This window comes from Aplysia californica, unplaced genomic scaffold (assembly GCF_000002075.1).
Source record: "Aplysia californica isolate F4 #8 unplaced genomic scaffold, AplCal3.0 scaffold00878, whole genome shotgun sequence".
Taxonomy (NCBI): Eukaryota; Metazoa; Mollusca; class Gastropoda; order Aplysiida; family Aplysiidae; genus Aplysia; species Aplysia californica.
This window is the reverse complement of record NW_004798148.1, coordinates 235,946-252,238: the sequence shown is the minus strand read 5'-3', so window position 1 is coordinate 252,238 and position 16,293 is coordinate 235,946. Positions and strand designations below refer to the sequence as shown.

Here is a 16,293-nt window from a genome sequence, read left to right as displayed (position 1 = left end):
TGAGACACACAGGCAGACAGACACTCACACAGGGATCTGTACACAACTAGAAAAGAGCTACGAACACATGTGCAATACAATGTACAACATACAAATATACACACAAGATTTGAGTCCTTTGAATATCTCCACCGTTACCTTACAGCAATGTACAATATCTTAGAAACTCTTCGTAAAATCCATAATCCATTTAATGACATGAAACCGTGGGGATGGTGGGGCAGAATGACTGTACAACAAACTTACACTTCATTGTCTGGGCAAAAAAATACAAAACTTTTTACCTTGGGCATTACGCTACTTCTCAATGCAAAATACAAGATTTTCAGTATACTAAACGCACTGAGAACAAGCAAAGAAAATAAAGTAATACAGTTTACATTTCATTATAAACTTCACAGAATGTCTAAAAGCTCTCATCTTCCAGCACACCCACAGAAATCTCGCACATTCTTTCATTATTTGCATAGCTACTGCTCTCTGACGACATTCACACCATGGAGACATACATACTATACTGTCTTGCTCGACAAAAACATTGCGACACGGTAGAGAATACACAGTCTACCACAGGTCGTCACGTCGGGAACACAAAGTTATTTTCATTTCTTACGCGGGGGGGGGGAGTGATAGTTGCAGCTATCATACAAAACGATGAGAGGGGGGTCGTAGTATACACAAAAACAAACTGTTTAACATCAAACAAAAGCACAACGAAACAGCAAATTTCAAGAAGCATACACATGCAAAACCACTTTTTAAAAACCAACCGCAGCCGCAGTCCGTATTTTTGTCCTTCCACTGGAGGGTCTGGCCGCACCATAGGTTCACAGACACAGAACTACTTCAAGCCTCGGACAAACGTGCTACCACTAAACACAGATAGCAGCCAGCCACCAAGATGGCTCTGAACCACGTCAGTTCAACACGTGTGAAACTCCACATGGATCCCCCACAGCTTTTCTCTCACCTCCAAAGACAGAGAAAAAAAAAAATTTCATAAAAACCCCAACACAATAATAAAAGTTCACGAAATACCTCCAATGGAAACCGTAAATCAAGCCTTTCCAGCGTGGATGGACGTCAAAAAGCATATCCCCTCGACGACAGCGCCATCTTTCAAAGCCGCTCGCCTTTGTCCGTGTGAGCATGCCTGAGCGCGCCAGTGTATAAGGTCTAACAAGTACTTAGCTTGGCATACATTCATTGAGGCTCAGTCGACCACCGTTGATGGGCGTGGCCAGCAGACAGCACATCCCTCCCTCCCTTCATCTCGTCCGGGGAGAGGGCGTGTGTGCGTGCCCGCATTTGTGTGTTGTACGTGTGTGTGTGTGTGTGTCCTCGTTACGTCCTACCTCCTCCCTGCTGCTGCTACTACATGGCCCCGTTGGCTGAGATGCCAATGTTGCCCATCTCCGGGTTGTTCTTCATGAAGAACTTCTCCAGCTTGGCCAGGATGTGCTTGCCGTACGTGTACTTGCGCAGCGTGGCGATGTGCGGCCGGATCTTGTGCATCAGCACCTTGCGCTGCGGCGGCTCGGCCACGTCGATCATCTTCTGCACCACGTAGTTGGCAAACTGGTCCTTCATCATCGAGTACAGCGCAGAGTGGTGGCTGAGACAGACACAAAGATACAGACATTTCATTGTCGGAATCACAGGACACCACTGTGGGTTTAGTTTTAATTACAGTATTGCGACACAAGCAACACAAATAGGTCCTCAAGTGCCCAAGATTAGAGGTGCTACTAAAGAGAGACATTCAAAGAAAAGAACAAGAGAACGTTTTTAAGAAGAGGTTTTACAGCGCTCGCAACAGCACAAGGTCATATGAACGCCAGAAAATTAGAGGAGTTCCAAAAGAGTAATAAACATAAAAAAGAAGGAGGGGAGATACGGACAATAGATGTTTGATAGGAAAGAAGAAGCGAACCACACCAGAGCACCTGCCAATCACCCACTACAATGAGTCTTCACTATGCAATAGCAAAGAGCCATGTCATTACACCACATACAATGGGGGGGGGGGGTGTAAGAAGGCGTCCAAGAAGATTGAAAAAGATCAAGAGTTAGGGATATGAAAGGTTGTATGGGCATCAGAAGTAACTACACTTACATTAGTAGCCAGCCTTAATTACATGAGAGGGAGAAGGAGTTTGAGCAGGAGATATGAGAAGCACATAAGCACAATTACAGTTAGAGTCAGGGAAAGAGTAGACAGACAGATGAAGAGAAAAAAAGATAGGACTTACTAGAGGCACCTTTAACCATCACCTTCTGTTCAAACAATAAAAATATGCTTGAACAAAGTTGAGTTCACCAAATGTCTCTGCCTCTTAGTGCAGCCACAGCTATGAGAGAGCTGTGCTACGTGGTAAAACAGACGTTACTGTCCACAGTGTAAACGATGGAGGCTAGGATGAGGACACTAGTCCAAAGCTGGACTGTGGGGGGAAGTGTTACAAAGTTCGTTTTGGAGCGCATGAAATCTGCAGCTTGCACTGTAATTTTCCCTGAGGCCGAGAATGTATCCGAGTGTTCAAGGGTACTGGGGTAATAAAAACTGTAAAGCATGAACATGCTCTAAATTAATATAATCATTATTAAATCAAATACTACCTGGAGTCACCAAAAGCTTTTTTTAAAATGACATCTCAGACATTTTATCCTATGAGTTCATCACATCTTCTGAACATGTTATCTCCATACACCATCACCACCACCCCCCACCCCACACATATGAAAGCAAATGGGGAAACAAAGTGTGAGGACGGCAAATAAAAACCCATGAAAATGTTCATTAATTATCAGGGCACCGGCCACAAGAAAATATAAATATAAAAAAGTCCAATGACAGGAGTCAATGTCTCTGCCTCTTAGTGCAGCCACAGCTATGAGAGAGCTGTGCTACGTGGTAAAACAGACGTTACTGTCCACAGTGTAAACGATGGAGGCTAGGATGAGGACACTAGTCCAAAGCTGGACTGTGGGAAAGTGGTTCAAGTTTCAAGACAAATGATTCCTTTTATTTATCAACACAATAAGGTCATATAAGTGCCGAAGGGTAGAGGCGTTATAAGAGAGTAACATGCACACAAAAAAGGAGAGATCAAGACGATAGAAGTCCGATGGGAAAGAAGGAGCAGACCCCACCCAAGCACTCATAAACCACCCGCCAAAAGGGTACTGTACAAACCATAGCTTGTTTTCTGTGCAGAAGGACAAAAACTTACCCATAACCATCGCTCATGTTGCACACCTCCTCAATGAGCAAGGCCCGCTCCTGTCGCGACGAGTGAGACACGCACTTCTCCACAACATTGCTGCAACAGAAGGAAACACGGTGAGTTAAGACATCGCAACAGTTGGTACCATCTCAGGGTGGTTGTTTTGAATAAACAAAATCATATCGACAGAGTAACATTCACTTGACACTGAATTATTTTTCAGTTTTGGTAGAGGTTTTACGGCGCTCGCAACTGCGTTAAGGTCATATGAGCGCTAGAAGATTAGAGGTGTTACAAGAGAGTAACAAACATAAAAAAGAAGGGGAGATAAGGATGACAGATGTTTAATAGGACAGAAGTAGCAAACCACAATAGAGCCCCTGCTAACCACCCACACAAGAGTTAGATACCGCAACAATTTGTACCATCCCAGGGCGGCTGATTTTGAGTAAAGCACACAAAAGAAAGACGACAAATCCCATAGCAAATGTCTCTGCCTCTTAGTGCAGCCACAGCTATGAGAGAGCTGTGCTACGTGGTAAAACAGACGTTACTGTCCACAGTGTAAACGATGGAGGCTAGGATGAGGACACTAGTCCAAAGCTGGACTGTGGGAAAATGTCACAAATCTCCAAATAAACATTGTTAGTTCTATTTCACAATATAAGAGTATCATAGGTAATGTTCAGCAAGGGGTTATTGACATTCCAATTTACTCCCTCAACCCCAAACCCTTTGATGTTTTAAATAAGAACTTGAAAAAAAAAAAAAAATTCAATTATCTGAATGCACTAAAAATAACGATGAATAAGCACACCGTCAGCACCATTCTACAATAGTCCAAATCTATTTCTGGAGGTAACAAAAGAAAGCCTATATTTGAAGAAAAATATCAAGGAGCATCCTACAATACTGTTTCATTATTTCCTTCCCAGTTTTTGTCTAATCAAAGTCAGTGCTCAAAAGTTGGGCTTCTTTTTTCAAAAGTATGTCAGAGCAAGAAAAAAAAAACTGTGACGGATGCCCTTCTGGAATGATGCTGAGGTATGGCTGCCAACTCTTCAATCCCCCCCAACAAACAGCTGGTCAGGTTTAGTGGGAATTTGTAAACTTTACCATTCTGTTTAGAAGAATCTACGATGGGCTACACCCGAGAACTACAAAGTAACAAAAACCCAAATGAGTCAATGTCTCTGCCTCTTAGTGCAGCCACAGCTATGAGAGAGCTGTGCTACGTGGTAAAACAGACGTTACTGTCCACAGTGTAAACGATGGAGGCTAGGATGAGGACACTAGTCCAAAGCTGGACTGTGGGCAGATGTCACAAATTTCGGAATACACATGTTCGTCCTATTGCAATCAAAATAATAACTGCGAAAGAGCATACTGTCAGCATTGTTCCACAAAAGCACATTTCTGGAGGTAACCAAAGAAAGCCTATATTTGAAGAAAAATATCAAGGAGCACCCTACAATACTGTTCCATTAAACTTTCTTCCAAGTTTTTTATTGGGAAAAAAATGAGTGTCAAAATCAGGGCTCTGAGTTGGTATTCTTTTCTTTTCTTTTTTCAAAAAGTTTCTCAGAGCTAAAAAAAAATATTTTTTAAAAAAATACAAATTTTTTTAAATGACGGACGCCCTTCTGAGATGACTGAGGCAAGTCTGCCAACCTTTCAGTCCACCCTTGTAAATTTGTAAAGGAGAATTTTAGTTTTAGTAGAGGTTTTACGGCGCTCGCAACTGCATAAGATCATATGAGCGCCAGAAGATTAGGGGTGTTACAAGAGAGTAACAAACATAAAAAAGAAGAGGAGATAAGGACGATAGATGTTTGAAAGCGGAATGCTTTTGCCAACTATGAACATTTTGTTCAGAAGAATCTACGATGGGCTACACCAGAGAACTACAAAGAAACACAAAACACCAAAGAAAATGTCTCTGCCTCTTAGTGCAGCCACAGCTATGAGAGAGCTGTGCTACGTGGTAAAACAGACATTACTGTCCACAGTGTAAACGATGGAGGCTAGGATGAGGACACTAGTCCAAAGCTGGACTGTGGGCAGATGTCACAAATTTCACAACACACATGTTAGTTCTATTGCAATAAAAATAATAACGCTGAAAAAGCATATCATCAAAAGCATTCTAAAACAGCACAAATCTATTTCTGGAGGTAACCAAAGAAAGTCTATATCTGAAGAAAAATATCAAAGGGCGTCCTACAATACTGTTTCATTATTTCCTTCCCAGTTTCTTTATTAGAAAATAATGAGTGCCAAAATCAGGGCTCTGAATTGGGCTTCTTTTTTCAAAAAATTTTCTCAGAACTAAATTAAATGACGATGCCATTTTGGAATGACGCTGAGGCAAAGACTGCCAACTTTTCAAACCCCCAAAAACCCAGCAAGTCAAGATAGTGGCCACTAACCAAGTAACCCCCCTCCTAAGCCTTCAGGCTCACTTTTCTGCATTCATTCGCCTCAAATATTCAAAATAGAGAATACAGCAAATGATCTCTCCATTTGAAATATGGGCGTAGTTCTATTTATCATTCCCAAATACGGTCTTTAAGTCTGTAAAAATTGCAATGGAGACTACTGCAAAATAAAGTAAGCAGCATGTAGTCAACATTTTAAGCTTTCTTTAGGTGTCTCAGTTGTGTAAAAAGTGTTGAAAATGAGAAAGTTTTGGCAAAACAGGCCGTCACTTTTCAGTCCACCCTTGTAAATTCATAAAGGGGAATGCTTTTGTTAACTATCAGCAGTTTGTTTAGAAGAATCTACAATGGGCTACTCCTGAGAACTACAAAGAAACACAAACCACTAAAGAAAATGTCTCTGCCTCTTAGTGCAGCCACAGCTATGAGAGAGCTGTGCTACGTGGTAAAACAGACGTTACTGTCCACAGTGTAAACGATGGAGGCTAGGATGAGGACACTAGTCCAAAGCTGGACTGTGGGGGGGAAGTGTTACAAATTTCAGAATACACGTGTTCGTTCAATGGCACTAAAAATAACGCTGAAAGAGCATAACGACTGTAAGCACCATTCCACAAAAGCACAACTCATCAGTTTCAGGAGGTAACGAGAGAAAGCCTATATTTGAAGTAAAATATCACGGAGAATCCTACAACACTGTTTATTATTTCCTTCCTAGTTTTTTATTGGAAAATAATGAGTGTCAAAGTCAGGGCTCTAAATTGGGCTTCTTTTCTTTTTTTTTTAAAGTTTCTCAGAGCTCAAAAAAATGACAGATGCCCTTCTGAGATGACACTGAAGCATGGCAGTAGTAGAAAATAAAGTTATGGCAAAACAGGCAACCACTTTTCAGTCCACCCTTGTAAATTCATAAAGGGGAATGCTTTCGTTAACTATCAGCAGTTTGTTTAGAAGAATCTACAATGGGCTACTCCTGAGAGCTACAAAGAAACACAAAACAACAAAAGAAAATGTCTCTGCCTCTTAGTGCAGCCACAGCTATGAGAGAGCTGTGCTACGTGGTAAAACAGACGTTGCTGTCCACAGTGTAAACGATGGAGGCTAGGATGAGGACACTAGTCCAAAGCTGGACTGTGGGGGCATGTTACAAAATTGAAGGCTTACTAAATATCTGTAGGCTTTAACGAAAGCCATCTTTCGGAAAGTTAAATGTAACAATCGGATACAGAGAATAAAAACAGCTACATATGCAGTGTGATAAGAAATGAAAAAAAGAAGAAGAACCAACAACTAACAGCAGCATAAAGGACAGACAGGCGGACAGACAGGCGGACAGACAGGCAGACAGACACACACCCAACCTCACCCAGCTCTGACTGACTAACTGACTAACTGACCAACCACCCACAACCAAACCAGCCCACACACGTAAGACTGACCTGGCATACTTGTGCTAGCTGAGCATGAGCACCTTGCCACACACACACACACACACACACACACACACGGGGGACCCACCTGGCAAACTTTGTGCTGCTGAGCAAGAGCACCTTGCTACACACAGGCACGCATGCGCTCGTGCAGAGTGTCTGTGCATGCGCCACACACACACAGGGGAGACTCACCTGGCAAACTTGTGCTGGCTGAGCATGAGCACCTTGCCGCGGATGGTGTTGACGATCTTGCTCTTGTGCTCCATGTGGCCGTGCTCCAGCACGTGCTGGATGACGTAGTTGCCGTACTGGTCCTGCACCAGCCGCTCCGTGTGCTCGTGAAGCTCCTCCAGCACGGGGCCCGTCTGTTCCGGCGTGCAGTGCTCCAGGATGCGCTGGATCACGCGGCAGCCGTACGGGTGCGTCGACAGGTTGTACACCTACATGCACACAAGGACACAAAGAGGGACAAAAGCATTAGGGAAATGCCACACGCACATACACATACACAAGGAGACATTTTTTATTAGTAAGAATATTGTGGCACTTGCAACGCAACAAGGTCATATAAGTGCCGAAGACAAGAGGATTTACAAGAGAGTAACAAACACAAAAAAGGAGGAAAGATGATAAGGACGATAGATGTTTGAAAGGAAAATACCACACGCACATACACACACACACAAGGAGACCAAAAGAAAGATATACATATTTAAATTAGAATTTAATACAAACACACATAAATGACACAAAAAGAAAGACATATTAGGAATAAACCTACACACACACAAAGGACATGAGAGAGATACACATTAGGAAGGTACCACACACACACAAAGGACGCAGAAAGGGACATGCATTAGGAATATTATCTCTCTCACACAAACACACAACTACATATCATTGATCTGGTGTTATCTTCCCAGCAAAACAACAAACTTCCAATTTGTAGATCCTCTGAGTTTACTTCTTTCTGATATTGTCTTTTAGTTCTAATAGTCTTTATTTTGACATGCATCATGTCTAATTAATATAATAAAAGCTTGGTTCACACTGGGTCTTTGGAAACTCCCATCCATCTAATATTCATCCATCCATCCATCCATATATTCATCTATCTATCTGAACTCACCTGTCCTTTGAAAGCGTCAATGATGAACTGCAGGAACTTGGGGTCAACGCACTCAATACACTTCTGCACCACGTGGTTGCCGTTCTGATCCTTGACACACTTGAGCACGTGGCCGTCCAGCTCTTTGACAATCTCCACCTGACACAAGTAAACAAAAAATTAACCACCATAAGTTTTAGTTTTAGCAAGAGTTTTAAGCACTCACAATACAATACCATTATGTATAGGAGTCGAATATTAAAGGTGTTACAAGACAGTAACAAAACAACAACAAAAAAAAACCCAAAAAAAAAGAGGATGGACGCAGACAGACTACTGGAAAAAATGTAAAGAAAATATGTATGACCTATTAGTATTAGTAGTGCCCTCCAACAACCTGCATTTAACTACTCAACTCATCAAACCTTGGTGGTGTAGGTGTTGGCGGTAATGGGAGTTATTTTCTTTTTCAATTTTAAAAACATACAAAATATTTCCCCGCCTTTCTGGCTTTCTGGTGGAACTCTCTCCTCTAACTAAAAAGACTTGCTGCCATATAACACTGTCTCATTTATTGGAGTCTATTTAGCGAAATTAGCATACTAATTACAATCTCAAATGGAAGCCACAGTAGACGAGTACAATGAATAGGGAAACCAGCATCAGTTTTTACAAAAGGAGAATCACGTCTGATCATAAGAGGTGTCAGAGTGGTTTTCATCACATGCTGGGAGGTTAACAAGTATTTTCAGGTTCTGTTACTTCTAACATTGCATACAGTGTCCATAGCAATATAAAGGGTGCCTTTACCAACTTTTCCTGAGTGCACTCTATGGACTTTTAACATATCATGGAACTGTCTGTCTGGGTGACTTTCATTTAATAAGTTATAAAACTTACAATTTACTGCTTTAACAAAACAATCTACAAGCCAAAACAAAGACACACCTCTCTACCCCCAAATAAACCCAAACTACAAAGAATCTTCCAACTACTAATTTTCTAATCTATCTAAAATCAGATTTTCTTTAACACTTTTAAAGAACCATTTCTCCCTCAGAAAATGAGTAAAAAACAACACATTCTTCATGTTTGGGACTTTCTTTCGTATTCAAGTCAAATTATGAAGAAACCAGCATCAGTTTTTAAAATAGGAGAATCACGTCTGATCATAAGAGGTGTCAGAGTTGTTTTCATCACACGCTGGGACGTTAACAATGGTTTTAATGTTATCAGTTACTTCTAACATTGCATACAGTGTCCATAGCAATATAAAGGGTGTCTTTACCAACTTTTCCTGAGGTGCACTCTATGGACCTTTGACATATGGCACTGTCTGTCTGGGTTACTTTCATTTAGTAAGTTATAAAACTTACAATTTACTGCTTAAACAAAACAATCAACAAGCCAAAACAAAGACACACCCCCCTTCCCCCAAATAAACCTACTAACTACAAAAATTTTTCCAAACTACTAATTTTCTAATCAATACTTTGTTTTGTTTGTTTTTGTAAGTGTTTTACCGCGCTCGCAACTGCATAAGGTCACATGAGCGCGGAAGACACATTTAACTTTTTCAGTTGGTAGGAAATTTTGAATTTTGCCGGGGTGGCGGCTGAAGCCTACTCTTATCGATTTTAGACCACCAAGGGATCTTTAACGTGCGCAACTTGCACACAAGCCCTGCGAGATTTTTCGTCCTTGTCCGAGAAGACTAGGTGTAGATCTTTCCTACCAGAAGATCAGGGGTGTGGCTGAAAGACAGCAGTAAGAAGCCAAGGAGTAGCAGTAGAAAGGCTGAAGAAAGAATCAGAAGCCCAGAGGAGGGGGAGGCAAAGGAGATGAGGGAGTGGGGGCAGAAAGAGGAGACGAAAGCAGACGTCAGAACATTGCTAGAGAGCAGGAAAGGAGGAGAAATGAAACAAATTTAGAGAAGAAAATGTTTCCGTCACTACCCGGATTTGAACCCGGGACCTTTGAATGAGAGGCCAACACCTTAACCTCTAGGCCACGAGAGCCCCCAATCAATACTTTTTTAAACAATTTCGCACTAGAAATATAACATGTAAAATCCAATACTTTCTACTTTTTTCATGTTTTGGACTGTCTTTAGTATTCAAGTAAAAGCCAGCATCAGTTTTTACAAAAGGAGAATCACGTCTGATCATAAGAGGTGTCAGAGTGGTTTTCATCACATGCTGGGAGGTTAACAAGTATTTTCAGGTTCTGTTACTTCTAACATTTCAGGCAGTGTCCATAGCAATAGAAAGGGTGCCTTTACCAACTTTTCACATATGGCACTGTCTGTCTGGCTTATTTTCATTTAATATAACATTTAATATAAGTTATAAAACTTACAATTTACTGCTTAAACAAAACAATCAACAAGCCAAAACAAAGAATCTTCCACCCACCTAAATGTCTAATCAATCTAACTTCAGGTTATTCCACTTCCCACTAGAAATATAATGTGTAAAAACCAACACTTTCTTCATGTTTGGGAATTTCTTTAGTATTCAAGTACAATTATGAAGAAACCAGCATCAGTTTTTAAAATAGGAGAATCACGTCTGATCATAAGAGGTGTCAGAGTTGTTTTCATCACACGCTGGGACGTTAACAATGGTTTTAACATTATCAGTTACTTCTAACATTGCATGCAGTGTCCATATAAGTATCAAGTGGTCTTTTCCAAATTCTACTGAGGGCACACAATGGACTTCAACCAGAATGATACAGAATGAGTTCATCTAAGATTTTTTAAACCGGTATTTATCATTAAAGCAAAGAAACCTACAAACCAACACAAAGCAGCTCCCAGCCAAACTACAATGAATTTTCAAACTAACTTGCTAATCTATCTGAAAATCAGTCTTTCTTTGACACTCTTTTTAAGCCTCTCCTTTCACTGGAAGTGCTGTTAGTTTTAGTTTTATTTTTAGTAGAGGTTTTACGGCGCTCGCAAGAAATGCTTGTAAAAATGATAACTTTTTTCAAGGGAAGAGCATCGACATTTTGTTGGACTTTCTCTTGTACTCAAGAGAACTAACTAAAGGGAAATTAGAAAGAAACCAGCATCAGTTTTTACAATAGGAGAATCACGTCTGATCATAAGAGGTGTCAGAGTGGTTTTCATCACACGCTGGGACATTGATAAACTGTTCTCTCAATTCTTATAATATTAACAGTAATTTTTAACATTGCATTCAGAATTCATGTGAAGTGTGCTGACAAAATGAGAATATTGGCCCAAAATTTGTAGATTTTAAATTGATGCCATATTCTTTCAGTACAATATTCTTTCATACATATAAATTGTAAAAACTTCACTCATAAGCGTGCATATCTATTTCCATGGAGCTCAAATCTGAGAAGTAACTCATTTTGTCAGCACACTTCATATATAAGTATCTAGCGTTTTGTTCCAAATTGTCCTGAGGGCCACACTATTGACTATAACACATTATGGCATTGTCTGGGGTTCGTCTCATTAAATAAAAGTTTTCCATTTACTGTGGAAACAAAACAATCGACAAACCAACACAAAGTCATCTCCCCCTCCTCAACCCCTACCAATCAATCCGAACTAAAATGAATTTCCAAACTATTAATTTTGTATTTCATCTAAAAATAAGTTTTCTTCAACACCTTTTAAAAACTTCTCTTCTCACTTGAAGTAGTTGTAAAAACAATTATTTTGTTCAAGAACAGGGAAAGGGTGTTGATGTTTTGGACTTTCTTTTGCATTCAAACGTACTACAGAAAAATCATTTTAAAAAACCAGCATCAGTTTTTACAATAGGAGAATCACGTCTGATCATAAGAGGTGTCAGAGTTGTTTTCATCACCTGCTGGGTGGTCTACAACGGAACCCTACGACCCTGTTGTTTCTTGCCTGTGCCTTGTTCATGTTTTTCAAATATAGGGTTGTTGTTATCGATCCAGGCAAATGCATTGTTAAAAAATAGTCGTTATATAACTGCCAACTTTTCAAAACCAAATAATAAGACTTTTTACCAATGTGGCGGACCAAGACGGTGGGCACTGGCTGAGTAACAACCCCTCCCCAAACACATTTTACTGCTTTCAATAAATTCACACTATTCAAAGTAGACCTGCAGTACAAGATTTCTCTCGAACACACTTGTCACACTTGTGGACTTGTTCTCATTATTATTCGCAAATCCATTCTTCAATGTTTATGCACAGCGGGGTGCGTTAAAAATAAGTGAGAGTAGACATCTTCAGCCACCATATGAAGAATTAGGAAGAAGAAAGAAACAGTCAAAGTGAGATGCTTCTCATACGGATCTTGTTTTATAAATTCTGAATTTATCTACTTTCCTCTCAAAGATGTACTTCATTCATCAAACAAATGTGCAGAAACCATGACGCTCAACGGACTATAATTGAATAACACTCCAGCATCAGTTCTTAGAGTAGGAGAATCACGTCTGATCATAAGAGGTGTCAGAGTTGTTTTCATCATATGCCGAGTGGTCTACAACTGTCCTCAGGGGCTCAATTACTTCAACACGACAAGGCCAACTTTTTTTTTAAAATAGAGGTTTTATGGAGCTCGCAACTGCATAAGGTCATATGAGCGCCAGAAGATTAGAGGTGTTACAAGAGACTAACAAACATAAAAAAGAGGAAGGGGAGATAAGTACGATAGATGTTTGATAGAAAAAAAGAGAAGTAAACCACACCACAGCACCCGCCAACCACCCACAAGGCCACCTTTGAGTGAACTGTTCCAGGAACCAACAAATCCAGATTAAGAGTAAAATGTTTTTAAAATTTGAGGTAAAATCTCCTTCTTAAATTAACAAAAGGGTCAACAAGCACACCGACACAACACAAACGAGTCGCACATCCAGGCAGCCCCCCAACACCCACCTGCATGTCTGGTGGGATCGACTCGAGCGCCTTCTGTATGACCCGGCATCCGTACATCTGCAGGGCCAGGGGCAGCACCTGTCCCCTCACGCGCTGGGCCAGCGTCTGCTTCTGGTCGGGGGAGCCGAACTCGAAAAACTTCTGGATGACGTAGTTGCCGAACACGTCCGTCATCAAGGAGTACGCGGAAGACAAGATCTCTCCAAACACCATGGCCTTCTCCTGGGGGCTGGCTCGCTCCAACTTCTGCTGGATGAACCTGAACAACACACACACACACAAAGAATTAGGTCAAGTTTATTAGCTGGAGAGCATTCCTGCACTCAACTAGATTATTTTTATAAAAGTTTTTTAAGGCACTTGCAACACAATTAGGTCATGTAAGCGCCAAAGATTAAAGGTGTAAGAAGAAAGTGACCAACCAAAAAAAAAGGAAATGGAAAGATCACAACGATGTATGTTGATTAGGTAAGAATGAGCAAACCACACCAGAGCACCCGCCAACCAGCCACTCCTGGAGTCTGCACTATGCACTATCTCACAAACAGAAACACCTCAATCAGCCATGTAGTCCACACAACACACATGCAGAAACATGTGTGTGTGTGTGTGTGTTTGTTTTATTACACAAAATTCCGACCTGTATCTATAACTTTGTGAACTTTTTGTGACACAAAGACCCTTATATAAAACACCAGCATCAGAGACTAGCAAGTAAAATCACATGGACTCATACGAGGTGTCAGATGGGTTCTCATCATGTGCTGGACAATGCTACATCATCGTTAAGATCATATTCTAAAGTATTAAAGACTAAAAAAGATGTTATGTTGGAAATGCCAGATCTTTTCATCTCCTCACAATACTGGCTCCCTTGAACTCACAGGACAATAAGATTTTGATAGGAAAGAGGAAAGAAGGAGCAAACAACACCAGAGCACCTGCCAACCACCCATGTTATTACTTTGAATTTACTCAATATAAATAATAAAAATAATGGGAACTTCCTTATAACCCCAACAGTTATGTCATGACGCAATGGAATCAGACGCTCGCCAGTTTTTGGGCATACAGAGTTATTGATATTATCTTGAATTTTAATCCTACATCTTGCTTTCGTGAAAAAAAAAAATCCCCATCTATCTTGAATAGACGAGATATTTGCAATTGAAGGGTAGGGGGTCATCTTGTGTCCGAGGTAAAATTAAAAAGAAAATAACCGCCAAAGTTCACAGACTTTCTTTACGCCATTGATAAACGTTTTTCAGCAAAATCTACACAGAAATGTATCTTAAATAGACATTGTTGAGAGAAAAATATAAAAATCAATAAAAACTGTCCATCAGGCTGAAAAAGGCTGATGACTTATTTCATTATTTCGAGGAACACCAAATTTCCCCAAGGATGCAACACATACAGATTGCAAAGCGCATAGAGCTTGCTGTTGAGGAGCAGGTCTTGACGTTATGCAAATGCTACTTATTTTCATCATTACGAGGGAGATTAACGCTATGCAAATGCTACTAATATCATCATCATTACCAGGGAGATTAACGCTATGCAAATGCTACTAATATCTTCATCATTACCAGGGAGATTAACGCTATGCAAATGCTACTAATTATTATCATCATCATTACCAGGGAGATTAACGCTATGCAAATGCTACTAATATCATCATCATTACCAGGGAGATTAACGCTATGCAAATGCTACTAATTATTATCATCATCATTACCGGGGAGATTAACGCTATGTAAATACTACTAATCATTATCATCATCATTACCAGGGAGATTAGTCGTCCTACCTGGAGCCGTGCTGATCCTGAGAGAACTCCACCACGTGGTTGACCAGCTCCTTCAGAGACAGATTCGGGATGCGGTTGTTGCGGAAGTCCTCCAGTAACCGGCTGCGTCCGGTCACCTCTTTGGACAAGCTGGCGCTGCAACAAGACCACAGACAAGACCCAAACTGATCAAACTGTTCCACTTTTCTTTTTAGTAAGAGTGTTCAGTTTTAGTAAGAGTTTTACGGCACTTGCAACACAATAACGTCATAAAAGTGCCGAAGATTAGAGGTGTTACAAGAGAGAACCAAAAAAGAAGGGGCAGATAAAGACGATAGACTTTGATAGGAAAGACGAAGCAAACCACACCAGAACACCCGCCAACCACCCACAATAAGAGTCTTACCATACTTTCAACATAATACGGTCAAATAAAATTTTGAAGTTTTATGAAAGGAGTAGTAAAGATGAAAAATAGAAGGAAGAAAGATAAGAACGATAAAAGTTAGACAGGAAAGAAAAGGGAAAGCAGACCACCACCCTACTACATCTACAAGCATTTGCTACACTCATCGGGTTACATCAATGTTCCCAGATTCTTAATCCCAATTTCGACCACAACTACAATAAATTCCACGAAAAGCTCTTAGAAATATGCCACAATCACATTCCAAAAACAAAAACATAACCCCGGAGGAACAAGATCTGGTTCTCTTGGGAATGTGAGGATGCAGTAAAGAAAAAGAAGGCAGCGTATCGAAAAGCCGTCAACAACACCACCATAGAAAACAAGATCAATTATTTAAAGGCTCGAGCTGTGGCACGTAGATGCCTCAGGGAGAGCAAAAGACAATCATTCCAAAAATACATCTCCAAAATCAACAGCCAGAAACCACTCAACCAAGTTTTCAAAATTGCTTAATTCTGTGAACAAGACCTGAGCATCAATAATTCATTTATAGAGTGTGCATAAAAGTTATCAAAAAACCCACATTACGTTCAGATCTCCCTTACCTTCTGGAGGTCATTGTGCGACTGGGGAAGAAAGTGTTCCCAAGAAGCCCATTGGCCGCCGAGACCAGGCTGGCATTGCGGTACTTAGCCGTCTCAGCTCCCGGGGCAGCTGAGTAAGGACGACCCCCGACATTCAGACCTGAATCAGGCCACAATAAAAAAAACGTGTCACGTCGTCATACTAGCCAAGAGCCCATAACCATATGCCACCATTCTAAGCATCTAAAATACAACAAAATCTCATTGGAGTTTAAAAAAAAAAAAAAAGCAATCACACATCAATTCAATAACAAGTCATTTAGAACAGGGACAGAGAGGAAGACAGGACCGACAGAAGCAAGAGAGCGGAAATCTACTTAAATCACTTTGTATTGTATTTCTA

The 16,293-nt window shown here is 40.6% G+C and overlaps 1 protein-coding gene across 6 annotated transcripts in view; it reads right to left on the bottom strand.

Moving 5' to 3' along the window:
- Positions 1–457: 457 nt before the first annotated feature.
- Positions 458–16,293, bottom strand: part of LOC101846102 (pumilio homolog 2) — a 54,679-nt gene continuing 38,843 nt past the window's right edge. For all 6 annotated transcript variants that reach the window (XM_035972861.1, XM_005110346.3, XM_005110345.3 and 3 more), the window contains 7 exons: positions 15,912–16,050; positions 14,919–15,053; positions 13,109–13,367; positions 8,231–8,368; positions 7,291–7,538; positions 3,234–3,323; positions 458–1,615 (listed from right to left, as the gene is read on the bottom strand). In XM_035972861.1, the coding sequence (XP_035828754.1) occupies positions 1,375–1,615; positions 3,234–3,323; positions 7,291–7,538; positions 8,231–8,368; positions 13,109–13,367; positions 14,919–15,053; positions 15,912–16,050 (1,250 nt within the window). In that variant the 3' untranslated portion in view covers positions 458–1,374. The remainder of the gene's footprint in view (positions 1,616–3,233; positions 3,324–7,290; positions 7,539–8,230; positions 8,369–13,108; positions 13,368–14,918; positions 15,054–15,911; positions 16,051–16,293) is intronic.